Below are 25,455 nucleotides of genomic sequence, written 5' to 3'. Positions count from 1 at the left end.
TGTGCATTAGATGGTGAAAAAAAAGAAAGCCCGAGAGCAAACGTAGAAGGAAAGTCATAGAGACAACACACAGGATGGTGGGAAAAATGATGGCTGGAAATTGATGAGAGACAATGGATTCGAAAGACAGAAAAGAGGTAGAGGAGATCAAACAGATCAGATAGTCAAAACACGACTCGACATACAGACATATCAGATAATCGAAACACGATTCGGCATAGTGACAGATTAGAGAAGAGAAATATGACAGATCAGAGAGTCAAAACACGACTCGGCATAGAGACAGATCAGATAATCGAAACACGATTTGACAAAGTGACAGATTAGAGAAGCGAAATACGACTCGACAAAGATGAAAGATCAGAGAGTCGAAATGCGACTCGGTAGAGATGACAAATCAGAAAATCGAAACACGAGTTGGCAGAGAGATCAGATATGATGTGCGAGCTTAGATGATGAATAGACACAGCAAAGATGAATCTGGCTTTGATACCATGTGAAGAGCCTCAGGTTTCTCTGAAGAGACTCACTATCCATTAATTGTATGAATATATAGGCTTGTCTTTTATAAACAAATTACATATGAAAAAATATAGAAATAATTCACAGCTTTCTATACTATACACAAACTTACCATAAATACAAGATATTGCATCTACCTTTCTCAAATATACAGATTACAATATGCACCTTCCATATTAACCTGGTAGACAAGATATACTTTCCTTTCACACTATCTATGAAGCATATATGCCTTGACGTGCACTTGGTAGTTATCTTTTAAGGTTTGCTTTCAGATTCACTCGTGGATCTTTCAAGTGTGTTTACCCTGGTATCATGTGTCCAAACAACACACCCAACATATAATCAAATAAGACAACATGATTTCAAGTGTTCCAAATTAAGTTCACTATATTCAAAAGATAATCTGAATGGTTTTTTCTTAGATCATATTTAATTATTTATAAAAAAAGAAAGTATAGAATGAGATTTTTTTTTTTTAAGTAATTCAATGGGGATGACGAGCCTCTACCCGGATTCTAAATTGTTATTGGTTTTTTAATGCGTTAGGTGAGAATAGAAGCCTAGATCTTAAGTTGGGGCACAAGTAGTGCTACCACCATGACCCTACCCCCATTCTCAAGAATGAGACTATTTACCTTTGGTACAAGGTGGTCACATTAATCTTGACCATTGGATGTAAAATTGGGTAGCTACAATTATTCCATTGACTGAATTCAAACTTCAAAATAAATTTTCTCGAACTTTATGATACATCCAAGCTATCAAATTTTGCATAAGATGGTTGTAAGTAATTGTGACCATCTTGTATGAAAGGTAAATGGTCTCATTGTATACAATCCCTTATTAGCAAAGTAATAGCCTTTAAATATAGCGATTTTTTCAATAAATTCACAATATTCAAAGGCCAGTTGGGTATTAAAATAGAAAATACACTAAATATTCGAAAGGTAATCTACTATCGAATGGCTCTTTGTTTTGGGAAAGGGTGTTGTTTGTATAGAGCCGAGGCTTTAAATAATCAGAGTAGAGCGCACCTTCAAACAGTGTCGAGAAAAATAGAGCACACCTTCAAATAGTATTGAGAAATGTTGTTTTAATATTCGAAATCTTTGTGATAGCCTTAAAAATTTAGAAATGTTGTTTCAATATTGGAAATCTTTGTGATAGCCTTAAAAATTTAAAGCTGCAAAAATAGTATAGATCGAGCAAATCTTGAAAATTGACGGTCAAAAAAAGCATTGCTTTACAAGATGTACAATTTCCAAAACTTGCAATCCGTTTTTTTTCTCATGTACATGCATCTTAATGTTGAGATTAAGACTAGCAACGGACTCAAACCCGACCCAAGACCAAACAAGTATACTTGACACGGGTCTTGGTATGGGCCAAACCTTGGACCAACAAGTAGGGTCTCAATCCTTCATAATGGACCAAAAAATTATCATGTACATGTACTAGTGGCCCATACCTAACTCCGGACCCGAAATATTGTTCCCCATATGAAATCCACCGTTCATTTTATTGCAAACTCCCTCATATTACCTCTCTATAACTTTTCGATGTGAGACTAAAAGACTAAAGGTACGTTTTGACATGTGGAGTTGTTGGGAGTGGAAGGGACTCTCCCACAAATTATGAAAAAATGCTTTTCCATCATTTTTTATGAAAAGGAAGCCTTCCAAAAATGAACTTATTTTAACATTAAAAAAAGTTGTAGGGAAGGCCGTCTTTCCACTTTACAACAACCGTAATGTCAAACATAGAAGTGGGACATTTAACTCACACTTCAACTCCAACTTATCAAACACGCCCTAAACGTTTTGGGCTTTCCCAAAAAGTTCAGCTTGGTCTTGCTACCTCTGATCTCTCGAGCTTATGCATCATAAGCCCTAGCAGCTTATTTATCTCTCTGGTTTCTCTCTCTTCTTCTTCTTCTTATATTACAAGGCCTCGCTTCTCTTTTGTATTCATCGCCCTTTTCCTTTATAAAATCGACGATCCTTGACTTCTGAATCCTTTTAGGCGTGCAGATTTTGGGAGAAAATTATCTTCGGCTGAAGGTACGTTGAAGAAATGATTTAAATGGAAAGAGGAAAAGGATAATGACTTGGGTTTTTTTGTATCTTATGCTTTAATGCTGAATTTCTGGGGGTTTTTCGCTATTTTCTATGGATTTTGCCCTGATTTTTTGTTTTAATTTGCTGGGTTTTTTAGTTATTTCTCCAGTCTTGTTAAACTTGGTTCTCTTTATTTGTTTTATTTTTTGTAGGTTGTTATTTTTTTTCCATTGTTAAAGGTTTGAATTGATTGTTTTTACGTTATCTCTTCTGAATAGCAAGTGTTTTGGAGTTTTTTTTTTTTTTTTTTGCCTAATCTTTTTATGATTCTTGTTTTTTAACATTAATCTTTCTGTGATTCTGTGGCGAGTTTTTATATTGATGAATGGTAGCGATAAATTATATGAAAAATGGGTGAGAAAAAAGCAGGGAAAATATGGGTTCTGCCTTCTAGCTTTTGTGTTTCTTCTCTTTGAAATGAAAATTTCCCCCTTGTTATTATTATTTCTTTTTTTGGTTTCCAAATTTTTTTTACTTTGACATTTTTTTGCCAAAGATCTCACATTAATGTTCATACTTCTATCGAGATGATGATCAGTCCCACATCGATATGAATCATATGTTCGCAAAATTGAACCGGAACGGTTAACCGCACATGGGCCCAAAAACGGTTTAACCTACCTAATCAGTAAACCGACCGATTCAACCACTCTAACGAGGCAAGTTCCGAGTGGTCAAAAAAGTGGTGAAAAAAATAAAAAAGAGACAAAAAAAATCTATTCAAAATGAAAACCGTATAAAGAATAGTTAAAAAAAAAAAACATTCAAATGAAGTTGAAAATTAATGAAAAAAAAATGGATTTTAATGAACCGATTTGTGCCTAGGGATATTTTTTTAAAAAAATAAGAAAATATAAAAGTGAGTATTAATGACCAAAATATTTTTTAATATTTACTACAATGTAATGAATATTAAATAATGTATTACAAAATCAAATTCCTTATTTTCGGGTAATATATATATATATATATATATATATATATATATATATATATATATTAATTTTTGTTAAATACTAGTTGATAACCATAACCGCCGAAAATCAGAACCAGCCACTGGCCGGTTCCAATCTAACCGGGTGGTTAACAGTTAGATTGCCCAGTTTTACGAACAATGACGTGAATAGAAATAAATAAGTGGGTCGAGATCTATAAAAGCATAGGCATAAGGGCACTAAACTATTTCCAAACCCCCTCATTGGTTAGGGTCATGGGTCCAAAATTGTTTGTCGGATATAGGTACGGGTATGTTCAATTTGAACATGTAAGATCTTGGTCCGAGTACATATAGGTTTTTTTGGGTTTGGGTCTAGGTGTAGGTCCTCGTTCCCGACCTCTTATCACCCCTAGTTGAGATGATCAATTTGAGGATATTTGAGCATCAAAACAACAATTTTCTAGAGAAAATTTTGAGGTGCGCTCTAATTTGATTGTTTAGAGCCTCGGCTCTTTATAAACTTTTTTTTTTTGGGGAAAGTAGTTCATACAGTAATAAAAAGAAATAATGTTTGGGACGATTCTCTAAATAAACTTTTTCCGTTGGGAAAAGCGGTTCATAGAAATAAATAATGGAATGTTTGAGACTATTTTTTAATTCTTAAAAAATACAAAAATAAAATAAAAGAGAAAAGTTTATATAGAGCTGAGGCTCTAAACAATCACATTAGAGCCTACCTAACAAATTTCATATCCTCAAATTGATCATCTCGACATCAAGATGCTTGGACATGAAAATTTCATATCCTCAAATTGATCATCTCGACATCAAGATGCATGGACATGAAAAAAAATAGATTTCAAGTTTTGGAAATAGTGTATTTGACTATCAATTTTCAACATTTTCAACTTTTTATGGATATGTCGATCAACACTATTTTTTAAGCTTTAAACTTTATAAATAAATATGAAAATATATTTTAAAGCTATCACAAAGATTTTCAATATGGAAACTACATTTCTCGACACTATTTGAAGGTAGGCTCTAATTTGATTGTTTAGAGCCTAGGCTCTATACAAACCACACCCAAAATAAAATTGGTACTTAAAGTATAAAATAGAGAATGTTTGGGACTATTTTTTAACTCCTAAAAAATAATAAAAACTTTTTTGTGAATTTGGCTTTCATTTTTTTTCATTAGTTCCTAATATTTAGGGAAAATTACATAAAACCTCCAAAAATAGACTTGCACTTTACCCACCCTAATTTTTCTTAGTATATTTTTCCACCCTAATTTTTCTTAGCATATTTTTCCCAAAAATCAAGTTTATAGTAAATACCCTTAATAAAAAAAGTTCATATTTTTGACAAAAATACCCTTCTCATACATAGCAAATCATTTTCGGATCCCAATAAAAGGAAACGCCGGACCGCTGTTGTATATTGCTGGATCCATCCATTCTGTCGGACTGGAACTGTATACTGTTGGGTTGTTTATTCCAGACAATTTTCAATTTTGTCGGACCGTAGCTCACAAATGTTGGACTACTCATTAATCCATAATCAAATGTCGAACCGCCTATTCCAAACTCTTGACCGCCATTATGAAGTGTTAGACCACCATGGTGAAATGCCGAACCGTTTCAAATCAGTGACTTAAGCGCTAGACCGCCTCTTCCAAACACCGGACTGCCATGGTCAACGTATGAGGTAAGGGAGGGGTATTTTAGTTTTTTTTTTTTTTTTGAGTCCGAGGTATGTGCTAGGAAACAGCTTTTGGGGAAAAAGTTGCTAAAAAAAAGTTTTGATTGGGGTAAATTGGTTAGAAAATCCATGTTTTAGAACTTTATGTAATTTTTCCTAGTTTTTACATGGTGCGGTTAATTTTGATAATGGAAATTGAAAAAAAAGAAAATTCCTCAAAAAAAAAAGTTTATAAAAGTTGCAATCTTGTGTAATATAGAAGTCACGTGCACTTCAAACATCAAGTAAAAATAGTGTTTGGATGTTGAAAAACTTTCCAATTAATCATCTCGATCGTATGAATATCGGAGAAAAAAAATTCAAATCTTAAAAATAGTACTTCTTATATTGACCGTCTATTTTTAAAATTTTTAATTATTTATAAATTGCGTGGTTTCTCCAATTTTAAATTTGGTTGAAGATTAATTTTGAAGGCATTAAAAGGCTCGGGACACCAAAACCGCATCTTTCTATAAAATTTAGAGGTGCACTTTACTTGTACAGTATAGGGCACCTTACACAAACGTCACCCGAGGCCCTCTCCTCTCTATTCATCTGCAATCGCAAGCTCTTCCCTACCCAAGCCCCTTCTCTCTCTAGCCCTTGCTCCCTTTCTCTCTCTTCGCTGGCTCCCTTTCTCTCTCTGTAACCTCTTTCTACCTAATCTCTCTGTTCCTGTTGTTTTTTCACTCTCTCTCTCTGCAACGAGCCTCTCCCTTTTTCTTGTTTCTGACCTCTCTTCAAGCCTTTGAAGAAATTTTAGGTATGTTCTTCATCGTTCTTGATTTTCATGGTTATTATTCTTCATTGTTCTTCATAGATTTCAATTTTCATCTCAGGGCTCTGACAATTTATCATAATATCAGAAACTTTGCTCTGATTCTTCTGATAATATCTGTAAATATTGGTAAATCTTATACCTGATATTTAACTGATATTCATCGGTTAAATTTACTGATGTTTAGCTGACAATTATCAGTAGTGACGTTTATCACTAACTGAATTGTAATTGATATTATCTGCAATTTTTACTTTTATTTTTAGTAAATTTTGCTGATATGTCGAGAAATTTTTATCAGTAATTCTATGATGTGGTATTGTGGTTATGTTTTTCCTCCAAAATCCCAATTTCCTCTTATACAACTAGAAACACAAAATTTGGCGTGAAAATTTTTCCCCATTCTTTTTTGTTCCTAGACCAATGTGGCAAGAATCCTAAGGGCTGAACATTCCTGAAGATTATCTCAAAGCTCATGGCCCAAAACTCCACTGAGGAAAAAACATTTTGGGCAAAGAAAACCAAACGATGTACTTGCAACGAAGCCATCCATCAAAAAGGCTCCTTCTTTGTATTTGAACCTCTTGTGAGACTTGTTAATGTCAAACAATGCATGCTATCGTTCTTGAAAAGTAATATCTAAGTACTACCTCTGCGTTTTTTTAATTCGTCATGACGTTTGTCTATAAGTAGTTGTTTTTTCTGTGTTTTGTTATAAGCACATTGCTTCCTAGTGTATTAATGAGTTTAGCAAGCCAAAAGAAGTTGATCTTACAAAATCAAAGGAAGAGGTATCATGGTCTTGAGCAGTAATACATACTTTATACTGATGGGGTTGAGTTTGTTACTAGGATCATGTCCATGTACCATTTGCTATACACTTTTGTTATGACAATATTTTAGAGTCATTATATTGTGAATAAGCAAAAGTGCTGAAAATTGACACCATTAGAGTGATGAAAATTATACACCATGAATAGGAAAGGGAGATGGAGGGGGAGCAGAGAGAACCTTAACAACTTACAGTCTAACAGTCATAGCCATCCATTAAATAAGCAATGACATGAATGGTTTATAATTTAAAAATCTCAATCCAATGATAAATTTCAACCTGTAATGAATGCATTTTGTAATTAATGGTTGAATCATTGGTTTCCAGATTTTCAGGTTAGCAAACAGGGGAAATTGCTTGTAGCAGAATTCCCTGGTTTTCACAGACAGCTTAGCAAAGGATGGTTCGTATCTTCCAACCACTAGTTTTTTACTTCCATATTTTTCTCAAGCTCCCAATTTCCCAGAGATTCTCCTGGAAAACTACTTTCTCAATTACCAAATAGGGCCTGAAAGTACTTCCATATTTTTCTCAAGCTCCCAATTTCCCAGAGATTCTCCTAGAAAACAACTTTCTCAATTACCAAATAGGGCCTGAAAGAATAGTAAATGCTGATAAGAAAGTGCTCACCATTAATTATGATGTGATTTGGAGCTTATGATCTTTTCAAGCATACACAGGCTCTATGAATTTGCAAGTTCAAGGTTCACATATGAATAATTAATAATTAGTTCTCTTTATCTTAGTATCCTTCTGTTTCTCTCTCTGTATGTAGAACAGTTTCTCTCTCTGAATGTAGAACAGCTGCCTTGCATTTGGATTGATTTATTGCTTGTGAGTGGGTTGAATCATGCATTTAGGCTGGTTTCTTGTGTACTACTAGGGAGTTCATCTTCTATTGTATCCATTTTGTAACGTGATATTCCTGATTTCAGCAAGAATTTTTTATGGTTTTACTGATTTCAGCAAGAATTTTCAGAGTTTTCTTATAGATGAAATTGGTGCTTCCTCCCATTGTCTTGGAACCAATCTCTAAAAACAAAAATAAATAAGCGAGGGTCATTCACAAGAAAGATTCAACCAACTAGAACATGATTTTCACATAATATTTCAGGTTAATAGGATTGATGAGATGAAGCAGCTGATTTTAGTTGCATCATAAGTGCTTTAGGGTTGAACGTGCTGCAATATATGGTTCCATCTTTCTAGAAGGAAAAGTATCAAATGTACTATTCCTTTTTTCTTTTCTTTTTATTCTTAAATTCCTTATCGTTAATATTCGGACTTGAAAGTATGTGGGTTGAATCATGCATGTAGGCTGGTTTCTTGTGTACTAGTGTACTACTAGGGAATTCATCTTCTATTGTAGCCATTTTGTAATGTGATATTCCTGATTTCAGCAAGAATTTTTTGTGGTTTTACTGATTTCAGCAAGAATTTTCATAGTTTTCTTGTAGATGAAATTGGTGCTTCCTCCCATTGTCTTGGAACCAATCTCTAAAGACAAAAATAAATAAGCGAGGGTCATTCACAAGAAAGATTCAATCAACTAGAGCATGATTTCGAGACAATATTTCAGCTTAATAGGATTTGATGAGACGAAGGGACCGATTTTAGTTGTATCATAAGTTCTTTAGGTTTAAATTTGCTACAATATACAGTTCCATCTCTCTAAAAGGAAAGGTATCAAATGCATCCTTTTTACTTATTTTTTCCTCAAATTTCTTATCATTAATATATTGAATTTGCTACAATATATGGTTCGATCTCTATAGGGTTGAATTTGCTACAATATATGATTTTTTTGTGACTTTCAATTTTTCTACTTCTAAATGAAGTTTTTAATACGATTTGATCAGGCTTGGGTATTGAGAGTCTAAGTTTAGTTGACCCTTGAATTATTAATTCCACATTTCTTTTGTCATGTTCTGGTACTCGTTGAACGAGACCATTATTGATTTGTTTTACGGGTAGTTTGAATTGTTTTGCCAGAATTCATATGCAAATAATCTCTCTCTCTCTCTCTCTCTCTCTCTCTCTCTCTCTCTCTCTCTCTCTCTCTCTCTCTCTCTCTACTTCAGTAGATGCTTGATTCTATTGGTTGTGTTATTCATTTATGGGGAATTTATCGAATTTTTTTGGGTAAATAGAAATTATGAGAGATGCATTATTTAGTTTTTTACGCTTTTGATAGTATTCTAACTCATGATCATATGTCTTTCTATGGATATTTTGGAATTAAATCAAACAATATGGGTACAGTTTTAAATTGTTGATCTCACATGTGTTTTTTATAATATTCCCTTCATTTATATCATTCATGCTTACTGTACATGGAGCCGACCCATAATAGTTGGGATAAGGTTTGGATGATGATGATGCTTTTTGTAAATGTAGTAAACATCCTATAGAACAACAATGTTGCAAACATAGTTATTGGGATCGAGCGTGGGACGAAGAGTGGGATCGGGATCGGGAGCAGGGGATTATGAAATGCTAGAAGATCCCTTTGGTTGGGAGCACCATTGTACAATGTATTGTTAGCGATCTAGAACCCCAAATGTTAGTAATCGAGATCCCAACCTTTTTGGGATCTTGATCCCGACCTTTGGGATCTTGATCCCGACCTTTGGGATCTTGAAGAGGGGATCTTGCTCTCTACCTTAAAGAGTATGGATACTCTTAACAAAGCTATATACTCTTTAGTAGGGAACTCTTTACTTATAGCCAACAATTAATGCAACTATATTAAAAGTATAATTGTGTTGCTAGTAGGCTATAAATGAAGAAAATCATCAATTTGGTTGTTATCTTGGTCTTGGGATCGAGATCCCTAACAATAGGAATTGGGATCCATGATAATAGGGATCGAGATCCCAAAACTTAAAAATCAAGATCCCTTGAAGATCCTTTTCCCGGAGTGCCGGAGGAAGATTCCAGAGCGTGATTGCCACCTATGTTGGGAGATCCCAGTAATTATGGTTGCAAACATCTGTGGTATGCAATAACAAACAAAAGGGTGAAATTCAAAGAGGAAGAAGAGAATCTATTAATGATGCATAGCTATTTTCCGTAAGCTACAGTGGTAATGTTCCTTTCAAACATGATATCACACACATGCATACATATATGACAAATAATTTTGTCTTTATTTTGACCACGCAATATTACCATCTTGTATGACGCAGTTCGTGCTGGATTTACTTATTTGTAACTTAATGTGTATCTTTGTTCGATATATATGCATTTTCTGCATCCATCAAGGTGGATCCCTCAAGTGAAGGAGTAGCCAAGTATGCAACATTAGTAAGAAGTCATATGGTTGGACCAATCTAAATGATTTGTCAATTAACAAATCTGAGCACCATTATTAGGATAAATTAAAGCTTTGAAGAAGCGAAGCATATGAACACAAGGTTTATCTATGTATATTCATTAGCTTCATATGCTCATTTATTTAAAATTTGATTTTATTTGAATTATAATTTGTATGTTATTCCATCTTCATATCCAATGTTTGGGAAATTGCCTTGTCCAAGGTACTCGGCCCTTTGCTGAGGCCAGTAACTCGGCCTTGTCCGAGTGGACTAGGCGGACTTATGCACGCCCCTCTAGAATGTTCAAAAAAAAAAGAGGAAAACTTTTCCAAAAAATATACAAAAGTAGGGAAATATTTAGAGGTAATAGAACTCATTAGAAACGAAGATCATTGAAAATTTGATTAATACCTTGGACCATTGTGTTCATCTCTGAGTCCTCTATCCTCTCTCCAAATTTCATGGTCAGAAGACTCGTCATCAGAAAGTGACAGAAGAAATATGAAGAAATGTCAATATTAGGCGCTCCAAATCCATTTTTCTAGAGCAGAAATTGGACTTAGAGGGGTTTAGAATGGTTTTTGGGTCCTCACTCCTTCAAATAGATAAGTTTTTAGGGGGACTGCGGTGTTTGCATGAGGCCCTGCCTCATCCTAACAGTGCCCGGCATGTGTATGAATATGGTACACCATAGAGACTTTCAGCATCCATCCCAGATGATGGATTCTGGAGACCAATCATGGCTCATGGTAGTTTTTTCTTAGGTACGACTAATCTCGATCATCCATTACTGGAGAAACAATGTTGGATGTTCTCATAGCGTATTATTTATCAAGCACCACTGGTGCATTGTAGTTCTTTTAGTAGGTGGTATATACTTTTCCAAGGAAAAGTGTAGTACAATCCTCATGATCATGGGAGATCAATAGTAATGAGGGTCATCACTGTTCCATCAATGGGTTATGAAGAGCGGGACCAGCCTGTCCTTTGCAGCATTTACAACAGACTAAGTGAAGCGACTGCTGCTGGAAAGACTTTGGGACACGCCTGAACGGGTTTTCAGGGGTCCTTTTGGGCTTCCAGAACTCACAACAGGTACCGTCGTTGACAGAGGTGTAACCCTCGTTTTCCTCTTAAGGGCATTTTGGTCGTCTGGCCCAATTGCCGTGCCTGAGCAGGTGGTAACAACAGTTATCAATCCTTCAGCAAGGGCTGTTTCTACCCCTGGCCCTTTGGCACTGAGTTCCCCATTCGATGTGCGTCCGGACATGGTTCATGCAATGCTAGGCACTGCTCTTCCGCTTTGTTTGTGTTATTTGTCCATTCTTATATTGTCGCTGGATTCTGACCCTAGGTACCAATTGATGAATGGCGTGAAATTTTGTTTTTCTTTTTTAAAGAAAAATGTTTATGTATTTTTTTTATATTGCATTCTATTTATGAGACTTTTGTTTTGTTCCTTCACATTTGCATCATCTGAATTGTGCAAGAACCATGGATCAAGAGTTTGTGACGTTTGTTTTGAGTAGATTGTAAGCTTCTTACATCATTGTTATATCTGAATCTATTATCCAAATAACCATTGGAGATCTATGAACTATTCTATGATAATATATACTTTTTCTCCCCTGAATCTTTAGACATTTTGTGTAAAGATGCTGCTTTGACCTTGTATGTGGACTGAAGATGCCTTTCGTGACAAACTTGTATGGGCGGTTACATTTAAAAAAAAAAAAAAAAAAATTGTATGGGCAGTTTTTTGGTTACCATTTGAAAGAAGAAATTGCCTAGAGGGAGAAAAGGATCATCTTCTTCAGAAAGTGTTTCTATCTGGGTGAAGCATCATCATGAAATGGGGGTGGGTAGTTCTAAGGTTTTTCCTTTTGAAAATCTGGTATTTCCCTGTGAAATGCAATCTATTTCATTCTACATTTGTCTTTCCTGTGATTTTGGACGTTGGTGTGGTGACTTGAAATTGATTTCCTTAGTACAACTTTCTGTTACAACTTTTCAGGTCTTCTTGGTCACCATTTGACCTTGTTGGTTTGTATGTCAAGCTTTTATGTGTTTGAGTTGGCTGCCTTGTCTCATTCACTATTGGCCCCTATACATCCTTTTATATTTTAATTTGTATTCTGTTTTGTTTTGAAAGAAAAGTGGTTTTGAAACATACAGGTGCTTCACTTTGCTTTTACTGGCATTTAGGATTTGGTAGCCCGTTCAATGTAATCAATGAAGAGTTTGAAATATTCCATTCCTGTTTCAGATATATAGAACTGCATGCTAGCCTTCATCTAATTACAGTGTGCACTAAAGCACCATTAGACGCATTGAATCAATATGAAGGCACTAATACTTGTTGGGGGGTTTGGTACTCGCCTGAGGCCATTGACGCTTAGTCTTCCAAAGCCACTTGTGGATTTTGCTAACAAGCCCATGATTCTTCACCAGGTAATTGGTTCACAGCACCCAATTTAGGGGCTGTCTTCTTAAACTGATAAGCATTTCATGGATTAATAGTTAGTTGTTGTGCTGAGAGTTATTTAGTGTTATATTAAATGTGACCTGAACTTAATTTCCTTTTCTTATTTCTTTCTTAGATTGAGGCTCTAAAAGCAATTGGGGTGACTGAGGTTGTTCTAGCAATCAATTACCAACCAGAGGTAAACAAGGGTTTCCTACGCTTGTTCGCTAGATTTTATTCATTTGAAACCATGACCTTTTTTGTTCACTGCCAACCTTGGAAGGAAGCCAAATGTTGATTAAAAAAGTTAAATAATAAATGTTTGGACTCGAAGTTATCTGTTACCCATCACAGTTAATTGAGAAACAGTTTTAAAGTGGTTATGTAGTTTATTCCTATGAATTTCTGAATTTAGATAAAGCAAAAGGTTAGCATACGAATTTTGCTGGAAATTGCTATTTTGGCATCAGAAAAAGTCAAACTGATTTGTCTCGAACTTTGAATTTAGGGATCTCAAAAACCGGATTTTAAGCCCTAAAAGCATTGTGTCTTGTAATACATTATCTGGACCATCCATTTTCAATTCTTCATAGATCTGCACCAGTTTTAGAGCTTCAAAATTCATAATCAGTGGGAGATTTAAATTTTCAGGCCCTCAAAGGGGTTTCCGGTGCCTGAACTGCATTCCCTAGTAGGGTTTTGTCAGTGCGGCATGACCTTTTTTCATAAAGCCTAGGCCTTATGCTAACCACACCCTTAGTAAATGTCATTAGACAAATATTAGCATGTTGGAGGTCATAATTTCGATTTTTTAGGGTAAAAGGCTTTTTTGTTGCTTTTGTGATTTCTATAGTATGGATGCTTTTGTCATTTCTTTAACAGATTCTATGCTTTGTATTTTTATTCAGTTGGGCCATCATGTGAAATGTTAACCTTGGGGTTGTTGCAGATAATGTTGAACTTCTTGAAAGATTTCGAGGAAAAACTCTGTATCAAGATTACATGTTCACAGGAGATGGAGCCACTGGGCACTGCAGGTCCATTGGCCCTTGCTAGGGACAAACTGATTGATGATTCTGGGGAGCCCTTCTTCGTCCTCAACAGTGATGTCATAAGTGAGTTCCCGCTTAAGGAGATGATTGAATTCCACAAGGCCCATGGCAAAGAGGCATCTATAATGGTAACCAAGGTATTCTGGAATTTCTATGCCTCCTTTTTTATGATGTCTAGATGCCCAAGCCTCGCCGTTTTGCTTGAAAACTGGCAATCTCTCTCTCTCTCTCTCTCTCTCATGTGAACTTCGGTTTTTATTGATTTTCAAGAAGTTATATTCAGAAAGAACAGAAATACTTGGTCATTACAGTGAAGTTTCAAGTGAGAGGGGACAGTATTCCCGTTCCTCCCATTAGTCCCCATCCCCTGGTACCTTACTTTGCCAGGGATTTTTCCATGGTTTCATTGACATCTATCTCTCTGGAAATTTTACTTTCATGGCTACGTATTGCTGTCAGCTTTCGCACATGTAATAGTTCTAGAGCACATTCAATGCAACTTCTTGAAAATCAAACCACAGGGAGAGAGAGAGAGTCAATGTGAATTCTTGAAAATCAAACCACAAGGGGGGGGAGAGAGAGAGAGAGAGAGTCACACATATCCTTGTCATGGCAACTATTATTTAAACTCCTATATCTTTGTCCTCACCCTGCTTTCCCCTTCTCCCTAGGTAGATGAGCCCTCAAAATATGGGGTTGTGCTTCTAGACGAAGAAACAGGTGAGGTCAAGGAATTTGTTGAGAAACCCCAGATCTTTGTGGGCAACAAGATCAATGCTGGCATCTATCTTCTTAACCCCTCTGTTCTCGACCGCATCCCTCTCAAACCCACATCTATCGAGAAACAAATCTTCCCCAAAATTGCCTGTGAAAACCAGCTCTATGCAATGGTCCTCCCTGGCTTTTGGATGGACATTGGCCAGCCCCGGGATTACCTCACAGGCATGTTAAAAAGAAAGCAAATTGCAAGTATATGTTACAAGGACTGTTATATTAGAAATCGTGGCCAGGTTTATTTTTTATATAATTTGACACCACACACACACGTGTGCACGTGAATACACACACACTATTTTCTGTTTCCTGCAACTGTTTAGTAACAGCCAATTATTTTTGTTATATTTGTACATCACCCATGTTTTGCTATCTATTCCCATGCAACATGGTTGGAAGTCCACATGTTTGTGATGAGAGTAGCAAAAATGTCAAAGTCCCTATAGCTTATTCTTGGTTTCAAAACTCCTAATATTGAACCCTTCCATCTATGATTTAATCATGCACCATCGGTTTCCCGCTTTTCTTTATTATAAAGGCCGTTACTATCCCCCGGTGTCCTATTCCAGCTTAATCCTATTCCAGCTTAACATACTTTTAAATCTTTTTCACAGGTCTAAGGCTCTACCTAAATTATCTTCGCCGCATCAGCTCTCCATTGCTTGCATCCGGGCCCCACATCATAGGCAATGTGGTAATGGAAGAAACTTCCCAAATAGGCGAGGGCTGCCTTATTGGACCCGACGTGGCGGTGGGACCTGGTTGTGTGGTGGAGAGTGGGGTCCGGCTCTCAAGGTGTTCAGTTATGCAGGGGGCTCGCATTAAGGAGCATGCCGTTGTGTCAGGAAGCATCGTGGGGTGGCACTCAACAGTCGGGGAGTGGGCCCATATAGAAAATATGTCGGTGCTTGGCGAGGACGTGCATGTGAGGGACGAGGTATATTGCAATGGTGGACTTGTGCTCCCCCATAAGGAGATCAAGACCAATATTGATAGGCCCGAGATAGTCATGTAGTTCAGGGTTTAGGGTCGAGGGCATTGGTGCTTTATGGGCCTCTTTTCCTTTTGGTTGCTTGGGTTCTCTGCACCATTCCTTGGCTCATAAAAGGACCATGGTATGTTGTGCCGTTAGAATAGAAGAGGAAGCTGAAATATCTTTCCCAAAAAAAACAAAAACAAAAACAAAAGTGAAACAGAAAAAATAAAAATAAAAAACAAAAACAAAAAGATTACCACAGGAAGCATGTTAACATGTTACACAGATATGAGGGGATTGGTTCGACAGCTATTTAAGGTGTTGCAGGTGCATTTTTGTGTTTGATGTTGTTCCTGGTGAAATTTAAAAAGAATAGCCCATGTGGTGGACATGATAGATTTTCTTTCACTTTTGATGAGCAACATTTCTTCATTAATGAAATGGGTGGGATCAAATCATTTTGCTATGGTTATTTGGTGTTTTAGAGAAATCATTTATGAAGTTCCTTTTCACTTTTTCGAAATCATGAAAAGTGGTCTACAATTCTGTTAAAGACATGATATGTTGTTTCTTTTGTTGAATTGGACATTAATCCATAGGGGAATCAAGGGTAAAAAGCTTAATGTTTCAACTCATATGGGTTAGATCAAACTTTTACATATAGAAAGAAAGCAATAAAATGCTTAAGCCAATTTAAATATTCGAGTCCCACATTGCACTCGTAGCTGTCTAAATCTTTAGTTGTTATTATTTTTGTTTGTCTTAATAATGATGCAATGGGTTTAGAGAAAAAAGTTTTTCATTGGATTACTCTTGACTATAATTATTATTTTGAGATATGCATCTAATTTTATAGAATTTTTCGTTTAGGAATATATTGTTTGTATTTAGGAATATATATATAAAAAGTCTTCCCAATGCTTATAGACGAAAATGAATAGTGATTTCGTCTATGTTCATCACCGTTTAAAGTTCATCGCACAGTTATGATTGTATAGGCCAAAATGAATAGTGATTTCATTTTTTTTTTTATAAATTAGAATAATCTGAAATTTGAAACGCGTGTACATCTTAGTGAAGAGTAATTAATAAAAATATGAAAAAATTATTTCACAAAATATAAATTGATCAAAACACCCTTATAAATTTTTAAGGATATTTTGATCAATTTATATTATACGAATTATTTCTTTTATATTTTTATTAGATTTTCTTATTTTTGATGAATACACATTTCAAATTTTAGATAATTTTGATTTGTAGAAAAATAATGAAAATTAAAACATTACTGAACAACTGTGATCGTACGATGAACTTTAGATGGTGGTGAGTATAGATGAAATCACTGTCTATTTTTTCCTATAAACGTTGCGTAGTGTTTTATATATATATATATATATATATATATGCCCTTGAACAATTGGACTTAGGATCCTTCCAAGTCCCGACCAGAGATTGTACTTTCATCGCATAGGGTTTTTGCTCTTTGAAGATTCTCATAGAAAGCATATTAACTTCCAAAGGACAAAATCTGGTGATGCTTTTTAAATTTATTTGTTTACTCCACCTATAATTTAATGATCCTTCTATAAGTAAAGTTGCAACTTTATATACACCATCATCGCTCGAGCTTATTTTCACTATTTGGTTCTAATTTTGTCCGGCTGTTACAACTGTTCTTGTAAAGCACCAAATATGCTTAGTCTTAATTTTGAGAAATTAGTCAAATCATAGCCAAGAGAATCACCATTTAACATTTACTCGTTAATCATTTTTGTTTCACCTTCAAAAAGGCCGTTCATGTACGAAACACGAGAGAACAAAAATTCATGGGAAGCAATTTTTAGTAATACCCCTCCATCAAAATCATAAGCGGAAATAAAGAAAACCGAGGTAATGGAAATTCAGCTGGAAATATCTCTCTTATTATTATAAGAGATTAAATTTATCATTTCATTTGTTTCCCTCCAATTTTCTTTTAGAATATCTCTCTCTCCCTCTCCCCAAAACTAGCAACACTAGATAAAAGCAATCCCAATTTGTTTGAGTGAAATTTTCACATCGCTCTTGGTAACTCAATCTTATCCTTAAAATTCTAAATAAAATACTGAAGAAAAACTTTATATAAGGTTGCCACCTTATACTATAGAAGTAAGGTACATATAAAAAAGGGAAAAGTTTATATCGAGCCGAGATTCTAAGCAATCAATTTTGAGCCTACCTCAAAAAGTTTACTAGAAGAGGTTGTCTTGATACCCAAATATCTTCAAATTGATCATCTCGACATCAAAATTTATGGCCATGAGAAAAAAAAAATAGATTTCAAGTTTTGAAAATAGTGTATTTTGTAATGCATTTTTAAACCGTCAATTTTCAAGAATTTCCTAGATATGTTGATCAACCCTTATTTTTTATGCTTTGAACTTTACAAATAACCATAAAAATATATTCTAAAGCTATCACAAAGATTTCTGGTAGTAAAACTACATTTCTCGATACTATTTGAAGGTAGGCTCTAATTTGATTGTTTAGAGCCTAGGCTACTCTATACAAACCGCACCCTATAAAAAATCCATAGAAAAAAGTGTTCTAAAGTTAGAAAATCTGCAGATGAACGTCAGGATGCGTGTATAGAGAAAACCGGAACATCAAAATGTGTAGACATAGACAAAAACAAAGAACTTCAAATGTTAAAAATTGAGCATTTTGTAATAAATCATTTAGACAGTCTATTTTCAATATTTTTAAGTATTTATAAATCTATTTCTGTACCATTTTAGAAATTATAAATTTCACAATTAGTGTTAAACATGGATTTTTAAGCCATTTGAAAGTAGAGTTCTAAGTTCTAAGCTACGTCTTCCTCAAATCCTCAAATTTTAAAAATAGGCCCTACTTGTACAGTATATTAGCTGCTAAGACTACTCATCATAGATGGCCAGATCAATATGCTAGTTGGAGAAAGAGAACCAAAAAACCTCGGCTTCGGGATTCCTTGTTGGAGAGTCGCTCACTCTTGTTCTACCCTGTAAGGTCTCAGTTACTCACTCTCATTCTCCCAGTAAGAGTTTCCTTTTCTAATTGGTCTATATTGCGTGTGTTTCTCCTTTCTTCTTTTTTTTCTGAGCGAGTAAGCAAGGTGGAATTGGAACTCTCGACATTCATGGCCCCCATTACCGAGCCACGAGCCAAGTGCCCCGTCGCAAAGATAGTTCAGCTTGGTTACTTATTTTGGATAGATAGCTTGAACATTATGCTCCGGCTAACAAACCGTGGTGTCTACCACTAATGTTAGTATATATATATATATATATATATAGAGAGAGAGAGAGAGAGGGGGGGGGGGGAAATCCATGGACCTGAAACCTGAAGCCAATAAATACTATACAAATGGGACCAAAATGAGATTCATGTTGAGGACAAGGCCAAGACCCATAGCATGATAAGAGATGATATATCAATAAGAAACCATGTCATGAAGGCCAAGGCTATTGATATCGAATACCTCTCGCATGGCATATGCTGAGTCTTGCAAAAACCTAAGTCCTTATCATAAAGCACGGTTATCCCAGCTGATGAGCAAGCTGCCGCGAGAGATAGAGTCGCCGTAACCTGCATTTCCATTGAATAAATTCCAATTTTGGGGGTGGGGGAGAGATCTGTCATGTTCAGGTCTCATGAAACAAATTAAGCAGTGGACACTTAAACTGTCCTAACTTGGCTAACATGGTTTGTTCAGGTCTCATTGCACAAATTAAGCAGTGGGTACATAAAAATGTGTCCTAACTTTGCTAACATGGTTTAGGAGATATTACTTACCCAGTCTCCGACCACAAAGAGGCTGACCAAGACAGGGTTTTGCAGATCGCGCTTGATTCTCAAAGCATATGCATCAAGCCCTGCAAGCCCCATGCTCCAGAGCATTTGTAGTCCCATTGAAGCCATCAAATAACTGTAGGAAAAAGAAGCCACTGTTCATGCACATGCATGGAAAATTTCAACGTCTTGCGCACACTTTAGTCATAACTAGATCACTACAAGCTATTTGACCATGCAAGAATAAATGCTAACTCAGGGACAAGAAAAAGAGTTACAGTGGTTCAACCAGCGCCTTGAACATATGTTGCCATGGCCTTATATCAAACTAACAAAATCTAATAAACTTAAAAACAAAATACAAAGAGATTCTGAAGAATAAAAATATTTACAAAAGGTTTTAGAGTGGATTTTATTTGTCCTGAGGGAAAAAAAGCAGCATCTAGGAATACTCGCAACAAAAATTAGTAAAGAATCAGAATATTAGAACAGAAGAGCATGAGGGTGTCAGAAACTTAAAATTAATCTCCTTTTCTTTTTCCTTCTCTAGGAAAGCATTACCATCACATGAACATCTAGATGTGTCTCAATTTGCCAAAAAGGTTCACAACCATCTTTCCATGGAAACTATGGACAATTGTAAGCCCCTGATTCTCATTAAGAACAAAAAGATTCTCATTAAGGGAAAATGAGGGAATAGTCTTCGAAAAAAATAACCGTAACGGAATGTTAAAATCTCTCATGATACACAAATACAAAAATAAAATCGAATATATATTACACAGATATGCTCAATACAAGTTCCTTCATAACAATTACAAATACACTGTTTGTAGATTTTTGAGGTAACATGTCTAAACGCTTGCGCCAATAGTATGGATAGTAGAGTTGGTACCCTCCGAAGCACATAAATTTGGGCTTTAGCATCAAGCAGTGGCGAGCTCACTCAAGGACCAAATAGTAAAAGGGTTATATAGTAGATTGGCACCTTGGAAAGGCCATTCTTGTCTACGTGAGGGCATATAGATCCAACATTCCGTGTCTATTCAATGCCACTCTGGTGGCTAAGTTGGAGAGACTGCAGTAAGATCTGGTGGAGAGGAATCGCACAAACACTCAATGAGATGAGAGAACACCCATGGACTAAGAAGACTTGTTTGGATTGTAAGGCTTAGGAAGGTTGACAAGCATTGTTATAGAACTCATTGTGATATTATTGGATAAATGGAATCTCCAGAGGCATGTGGTTAGTGGCAAGAATGGGTTAAGGTATTAGAGAATGTAAAAACTTGTATAGCATTGTGAATGGAATGGGTTTGAAAGCTCTCTGGTAATAGAATTTTTGAAGTTCAAGGTTCCAAGGTTGAGTAATTTAGCAATTGGATGGAGAGGTTTGGTGGTCAACCACTTTGACAAGAGCTGTTGAAATGATTTAACATCTAGGTTTAGGAGAGATTTCGTGGGATAAGAAGAACCTTAAGCAAGTGTGTTGTGACCAGTAGAGGAAATCTTCATATTTCTTTTGAGACAGGGATCATGCAAGTAGCAACATGTTACATGCTAAGTGAGAAGCTTCTACTCCATTGTAGTGCAGTCAAACTTCAGATGAATCTTTCTATTGAGCTCTATGGGCACTGGGATAGAGCCAAACAGGGAGATTGCTGCAGTGAACCAATCCACTATGGGGAAGCCATGCTTGGGCGGCTGGCAATACAGGTTGAGATACTTAGAAGTAACAATCCCCAGAACAGGGGCACTAGAATTTAACAATTTACATATGATGCGCAAGCAGAGATGAAGCACGCTCTCAATCACAGTTAGCAGCCTTTGAAAAATGTGGCTGCCTGGCCACCTACGTAAAGGAAAAAAAGACAGCGGCAACAATGTGTTGGACTTGAATTCCCTCTCTCTCTCACAGAGCAATATGCTCTCTCTTCCCTCCCCCTCCCCCTGGCCCCGGGCAAAAAAAACAATAAAATAAGAAAAAAAGAAGAGGAAGAAAACAACCTCCAAGGGTACAAGTGTATGATACGTGGCCCCTCTCCCTCTCTACGTATATGAAGAAGGTATAGAACACGACCTCCAAGTGTTCGTTGCAAGGTGCCAGACAGACACATACACACATGGAACCTATGCACTCTCTCTCTCCCTTTCACAGAAACCCCCCAAAAAAACAAAAAAAGAAAAGAAAAGAAAAGGACACCACCCCCACCCATATCTAGGACTGCCTAGGCATCTGGGCACCAGCCTAGGCAGTCAAATCTGCCTTCTTGCTTCTTGAACATTGACTGTGAATAAGCTGAAGTCAATGGGGCATTCCTTCTACATCTCTTTAGCATCACATGGTGCTTCCTAGAGCTCCAGCCTCCCTGTCTTCTTATCTCTTTCTGGACTTTGGAACCCTTTTAACAGAGAGAGAACCAATTATCTGGAAAAGCCACTCAATAGCGATCTTCTGGGAAATGTTAATGTCAAACAATAAGATATGTTCATGGATCTTGAAAGACAGAGCTGTGCTGGTTAGCAAGGTGAAACATTTTCTCAGGCCATGTGCTAAATACGTTTGAAAAGAGTGAGGGAATGGGTTACCATTGAAGACAACAATGTCCCTCGACCAAGTGAATGGAAAACTATTGTTGTGGTGAAGCCCACTGGATTAGAGATGTAAAGGACTACATTTACTAGAGAGGTAATATTAAGAAACTGAACTGCACAGAAGGAAACTATCATGCCTTGAATGAAAGATTAAGATGCCTTCTCCATAAATGTCTTCCGAAAAAACAAAAGACACTACAACCCCAAAAAATGACCAGAAGAAGAGGAAGAAGCAGAGATGGGAAGATAGGAAGGTATAGCATAGGCTCGACTCGTCTAACTAAGAACATGATCACGATGGAATGAAGCAGACGCAAAAAATAGTGCATTCCCTCTACGAATTCATTTTCCTTTTTCTCAGCTAGACCCAAAAAAGGTTCTTCTTTGGCTCCACGTTTTTTCTTTTAGTTCAATGGCTTTGGTATTCAAGAGCTAATTATCATCTATTAATAGAAACAAAAGTCCAAATCTCAGTTATATATTGCTAGACACTCTGTTTAGTGAAATTATGGCAACTCATTCATTGAATTTTAACAAACAAAAGTCCAAATCTCAGTTATATTTTGCTAGACACTCTGTTTAGTGAAATTATGGCAACTCGTTCATTGAATTTAAATATAAACATCACTATGAATAATAAGCCAAGATAATTATCCAGAAGAATAAAGCTAAAAGTCCAAGACAAGAATACCGCAAAAACAAGGACAGAAGCAACTAGTTTATTTTTCATTTTATGTACTTTCTATGACCAAATTTCTTGGTAATACAAAGATGTCAATGAATTTGATAACGAAACATCACCCACCACTGCCAAAAAAAAAAACCCAAAAAAAGAAAAAAGGATAGCTTACATGAAATAATGCATCCATTCGAAGATCCAAGAACAAAGAAAATTTTCTTCCATCAAAGGAAACCTATGCATTAATTATATCTCAAAAGCATTTAAGAAACAAATAAACGAGAAATTGGAAAAAAAAAAAAAAACCTTGAAATTAGAAGAGCATTTAAGAAACAAATAAACGAGAAATTGATAATAAAAAAAACTTGAAATGAGAAGATACTACTTATACCAGAGCTAAATAAACATAACATAAATATAACTCAAATGGGATCAAATAACATACCAAAATGCGGTGTAGTTCGAGAAACCAGATGCTGTAACCATAACCCCCATTGAAGCAGCAGCAAATAAGCATTGTCCTAACCTCAAAAGAAGCCCGCTTAGAGTTCCTGGTGTTCCAGGCAAATCCTTCATCGCCTCAATTCCTAGGGCACCTTCCCAAAAAGGGAACGCCCTAAACAGAATTAAAAAAGGGAAAAAAATAAAAGAAAAAATGAGCTTGCAGGTATTGCAGATGGGGAGTCCACCCAAATATGGAAATCGAATGGAGCTAAGTGGAAACCCTAAGATTCCAATTTATCTTCTGAATCAGAAAAGGAAACAAAACTCTTAACCGGTAAGCCTTTCATCAGCTGAGCTCGCAGGTATTACACAGTGAGACTCCACCCCAATTGGGGATCAAATAGGGCTTTGTGGAAGCCCCAGAATTCCAATTAGTGCTCTTATATCAGAACATCAAATCCTAATATCTGACATGTTTAGCCCCAAGGAGCAGCAGAGTGAGAGTCCAACAAAACTGACAATAAAAGATAGCTGTTAAAAAACCCTAGATTTCTTCTCTGCATTCCGATCACACCAGAAAACATGAATATTCCTTAGATTTGAAATGCTTGGCTCAAAGGAGTTGGGGGGTGAGTCCAACAAAAATGGATGTTTGGATGGTGGGAAAACCCTAGATTTCCTTCCCCAAATTCATAATGCAACAAAAAATGAAACCCTAAATGGCAAGATGTGACTAATTAGCTCAAATGAATTTGCAGAGCGAAAGAAAGCAACAAAAATGGCGACCAAAGCTTTTTCAGAACCTAGAATTTTGGTCGGGTCCACTCCGTCAAAAAGAGAAAGTCTCCGAAAAATTCTCATGTTTTTTGGCCAAAACTGCCCATGGATCTGCAACTCTTCTTAGGCTGATCCAGTAGGGGCTTATTTGTCTTTAACAATGAGCTCGGATCATTATGTCTTTAAGAAAAAAGGTTTGGGTAGTTTGTTGTCCCAGATAAAATCATGAGAGAGAGAGAGAGAGAGAGAGTGATTCGATGGGACTGTTCGAGATGGTGTGTCGGATCAATGAAAGCACGTGCACGGAAAGTCGGAAATAAAAAATAGTAGTTGGTGTATAGAGTGTCCCGCGGGAGCGTATACTGCGTATCTACTCCCTCACACAAAAGACGAACTCGAGAGGTATCTTTGAAATGGTTTATGTAAGGTTGCAACTTTACAATGTAGAATTAAAGATGCCCTCCAAAAATCCATCCGAAAAGGTTGTTTTAATGTTTAACAACCTTCTAATTGATCATACATCTGGATGTATGAACATCAAAACAAAAGAAGATTTTGAGTCTTGCAACACATTCTTTAGACCGACCATTTTCAAGATTTTCATATATTTATAGATCTACTTGATTTTAACTATTTTTTAAGCTTAAACTTTTATAATTAGATATGAAAATAGATTTTGAGATAATCCTAAGAATGTTTTACATTAAACTTACATGTTATAATAAATTTTGTAGGTGTACCTTAATTTAATTGTTTATGGTTGCAACCTTATAAAAACCACACCCTATAATTTTTTTGTCTAAAATTTGGGAAACCACCTAAAACTCACTAGATGATTATTTTTAAAAGAAAATTTTTGAATATTGAGTTGTTTACACTTAGATCTCACCCTCTAAAATTTGAAAAAATTAGCCGTTATTTATTCAATCTTAAGACATTATTTTTTTCTGGTACGTGGAGATTTAATTTTGATTTTTTTTAGTGAGGTTAGTCTACCGGGTAAAGATTTTACGCTCCACAAATTTAGAGTTCCAATGTTTCTCCTACCAAATTTAGAATTCTAATAAGTCATTTGGGACGTTAGAATATTCAAATCCAGATTTTAATGGCCTACGGTCCATTGGGTGCAGTTTTGGAGATTATAACCTGGGTACCTCCTGTTGGGTTTATGTGGCCTTTAAAGGCCTTGTGAGTGTGTATTGAAATACTTTCATTTTAATGAAACATAAATTCAGTGGGAGTGTGGTCCCTCGTGGACTATACTAAGCAAATGATATTTATTTATACCAGACTATACTTATCTATCTAGGCCAGACGTTGAAAACTCAAGGTACCTGGGCATAAAGAATTAACCGATGAGGGTTTTGGGTTACCCCTTGATGAGGTCAGAGCTTCTGCCTAGATGAGAGAGTCGAGGGACTGTGTGACCCTTGTGTGTGATTATAGGACTATTGAGATGAGGGCCAAAACCTCATTCATATTCCATCACACAGCATGCATATTGATAGATCGTTCGGGAAAGCCAGATATCTACCTATGGGTGAAGCGTATGCATGTGTGAGAGATACCCATATGCGCCATAGAGCTGTGGTTGCATCAGGTCGTGGTGACCTTAACTTGTCTATAAGG

The 25,455-nt window shown here is 36.1% G+C and overlaps 2 protein-coding genes across 9 annotated transcripts; one reads left to right on the top strand and one right to left on the bottom strand.

The window, feature by feature from the left end:
* Positions 1–2,258: 2,258 nt before the first annotated feature.
* On the top strand, positions 2,259–15,987 carry LOC18436287 (mannose-1-phosphate guanylyltransferase 1). Of its 8 annotated transcripts, none has more exons than XM_088873462.1 (8): positions 2,328–2,585; positions 5,083–5,289; positions 7,260–7,335; positions 12,516–12,700; positions 12,850–12,912; positions 13,663–13,902; positions 14,437–14,707; positions 15,154–15,987. In XM_088873462.1, exons 4-8 carry the CDS (start codon positions 12,590–12,592, stop codon positions 15,552–15,554), a joined length of 1,086 nt encoding a protein of 361 aa, XP_088729588.1. In that variant the 5' UTR covers positions 2,328–2,585; positions 5,083–5,289; positions 7,260–7,335; positions 12,516–12,589; the 3' UTR covers positions 15,555–15,987. The 8 variants fall into 8 exon arrangements, with proteins under 8 accessions (XP_020524071.1, XP_020524072.1, XP_088729588.1 ...); XM_088873461.1 differs by having other exon boundaries at positions 2,334–2,585; positions 4,972–5,289; XM_020668412.2 differs by lacking the exon at positions 5,083–5,289 and having other exon boundaries at positions 2,259–2,585.
* Positions 15,988–18,871: 2,884 nt separating this feature from the next.
* Positions 18,872–23,952, bottom strand: LOC18436288 (CASP-like protein 5B2). Its single transcript, XM_006846310.4, has 3 exons — positions 23,051–23,952; positions 19,335–19,467; positions 18,872–19,127 (listed from the first exon to the last, which is right to left on the bottom strand). Exons 1-3 carry the CDS (start codon positions 23,179–23,181, stop codon positions 18,924–18,926), a joined length of 468 nt encoding a protein of 155 aa, XP_006846373.1. The 5' UTR covers positions 23,182–23,952; the 3' UTR covers positions 18,872–18,923.
* Between the last annotated feature and the right edge of the window lie 1,503 nt (positions 23,953–25,455).

Source organism: Amborella trichopoda, chromosome 8 (assembly GCF_054954075.1).
Source record: "Amborella trichopoda isolate Santa Cruz 75 chromosome 8, AtrichopodaSantaCruz75HAP2 v2.0, whole genome shotgun sequence".
Classification (NCBI taxonomy): Eukaryota; Viridiplantae; Streptophyta; class Magnoliopsida; order Amborellales; family Amborellaceae; genus Amborella; species Amborella trichopoda.
The sequence above is the reverse complement of the archived record's forward strand: the minus strand, read 5'-3'. Positions and strand labels throughout refer to the sequence as shown.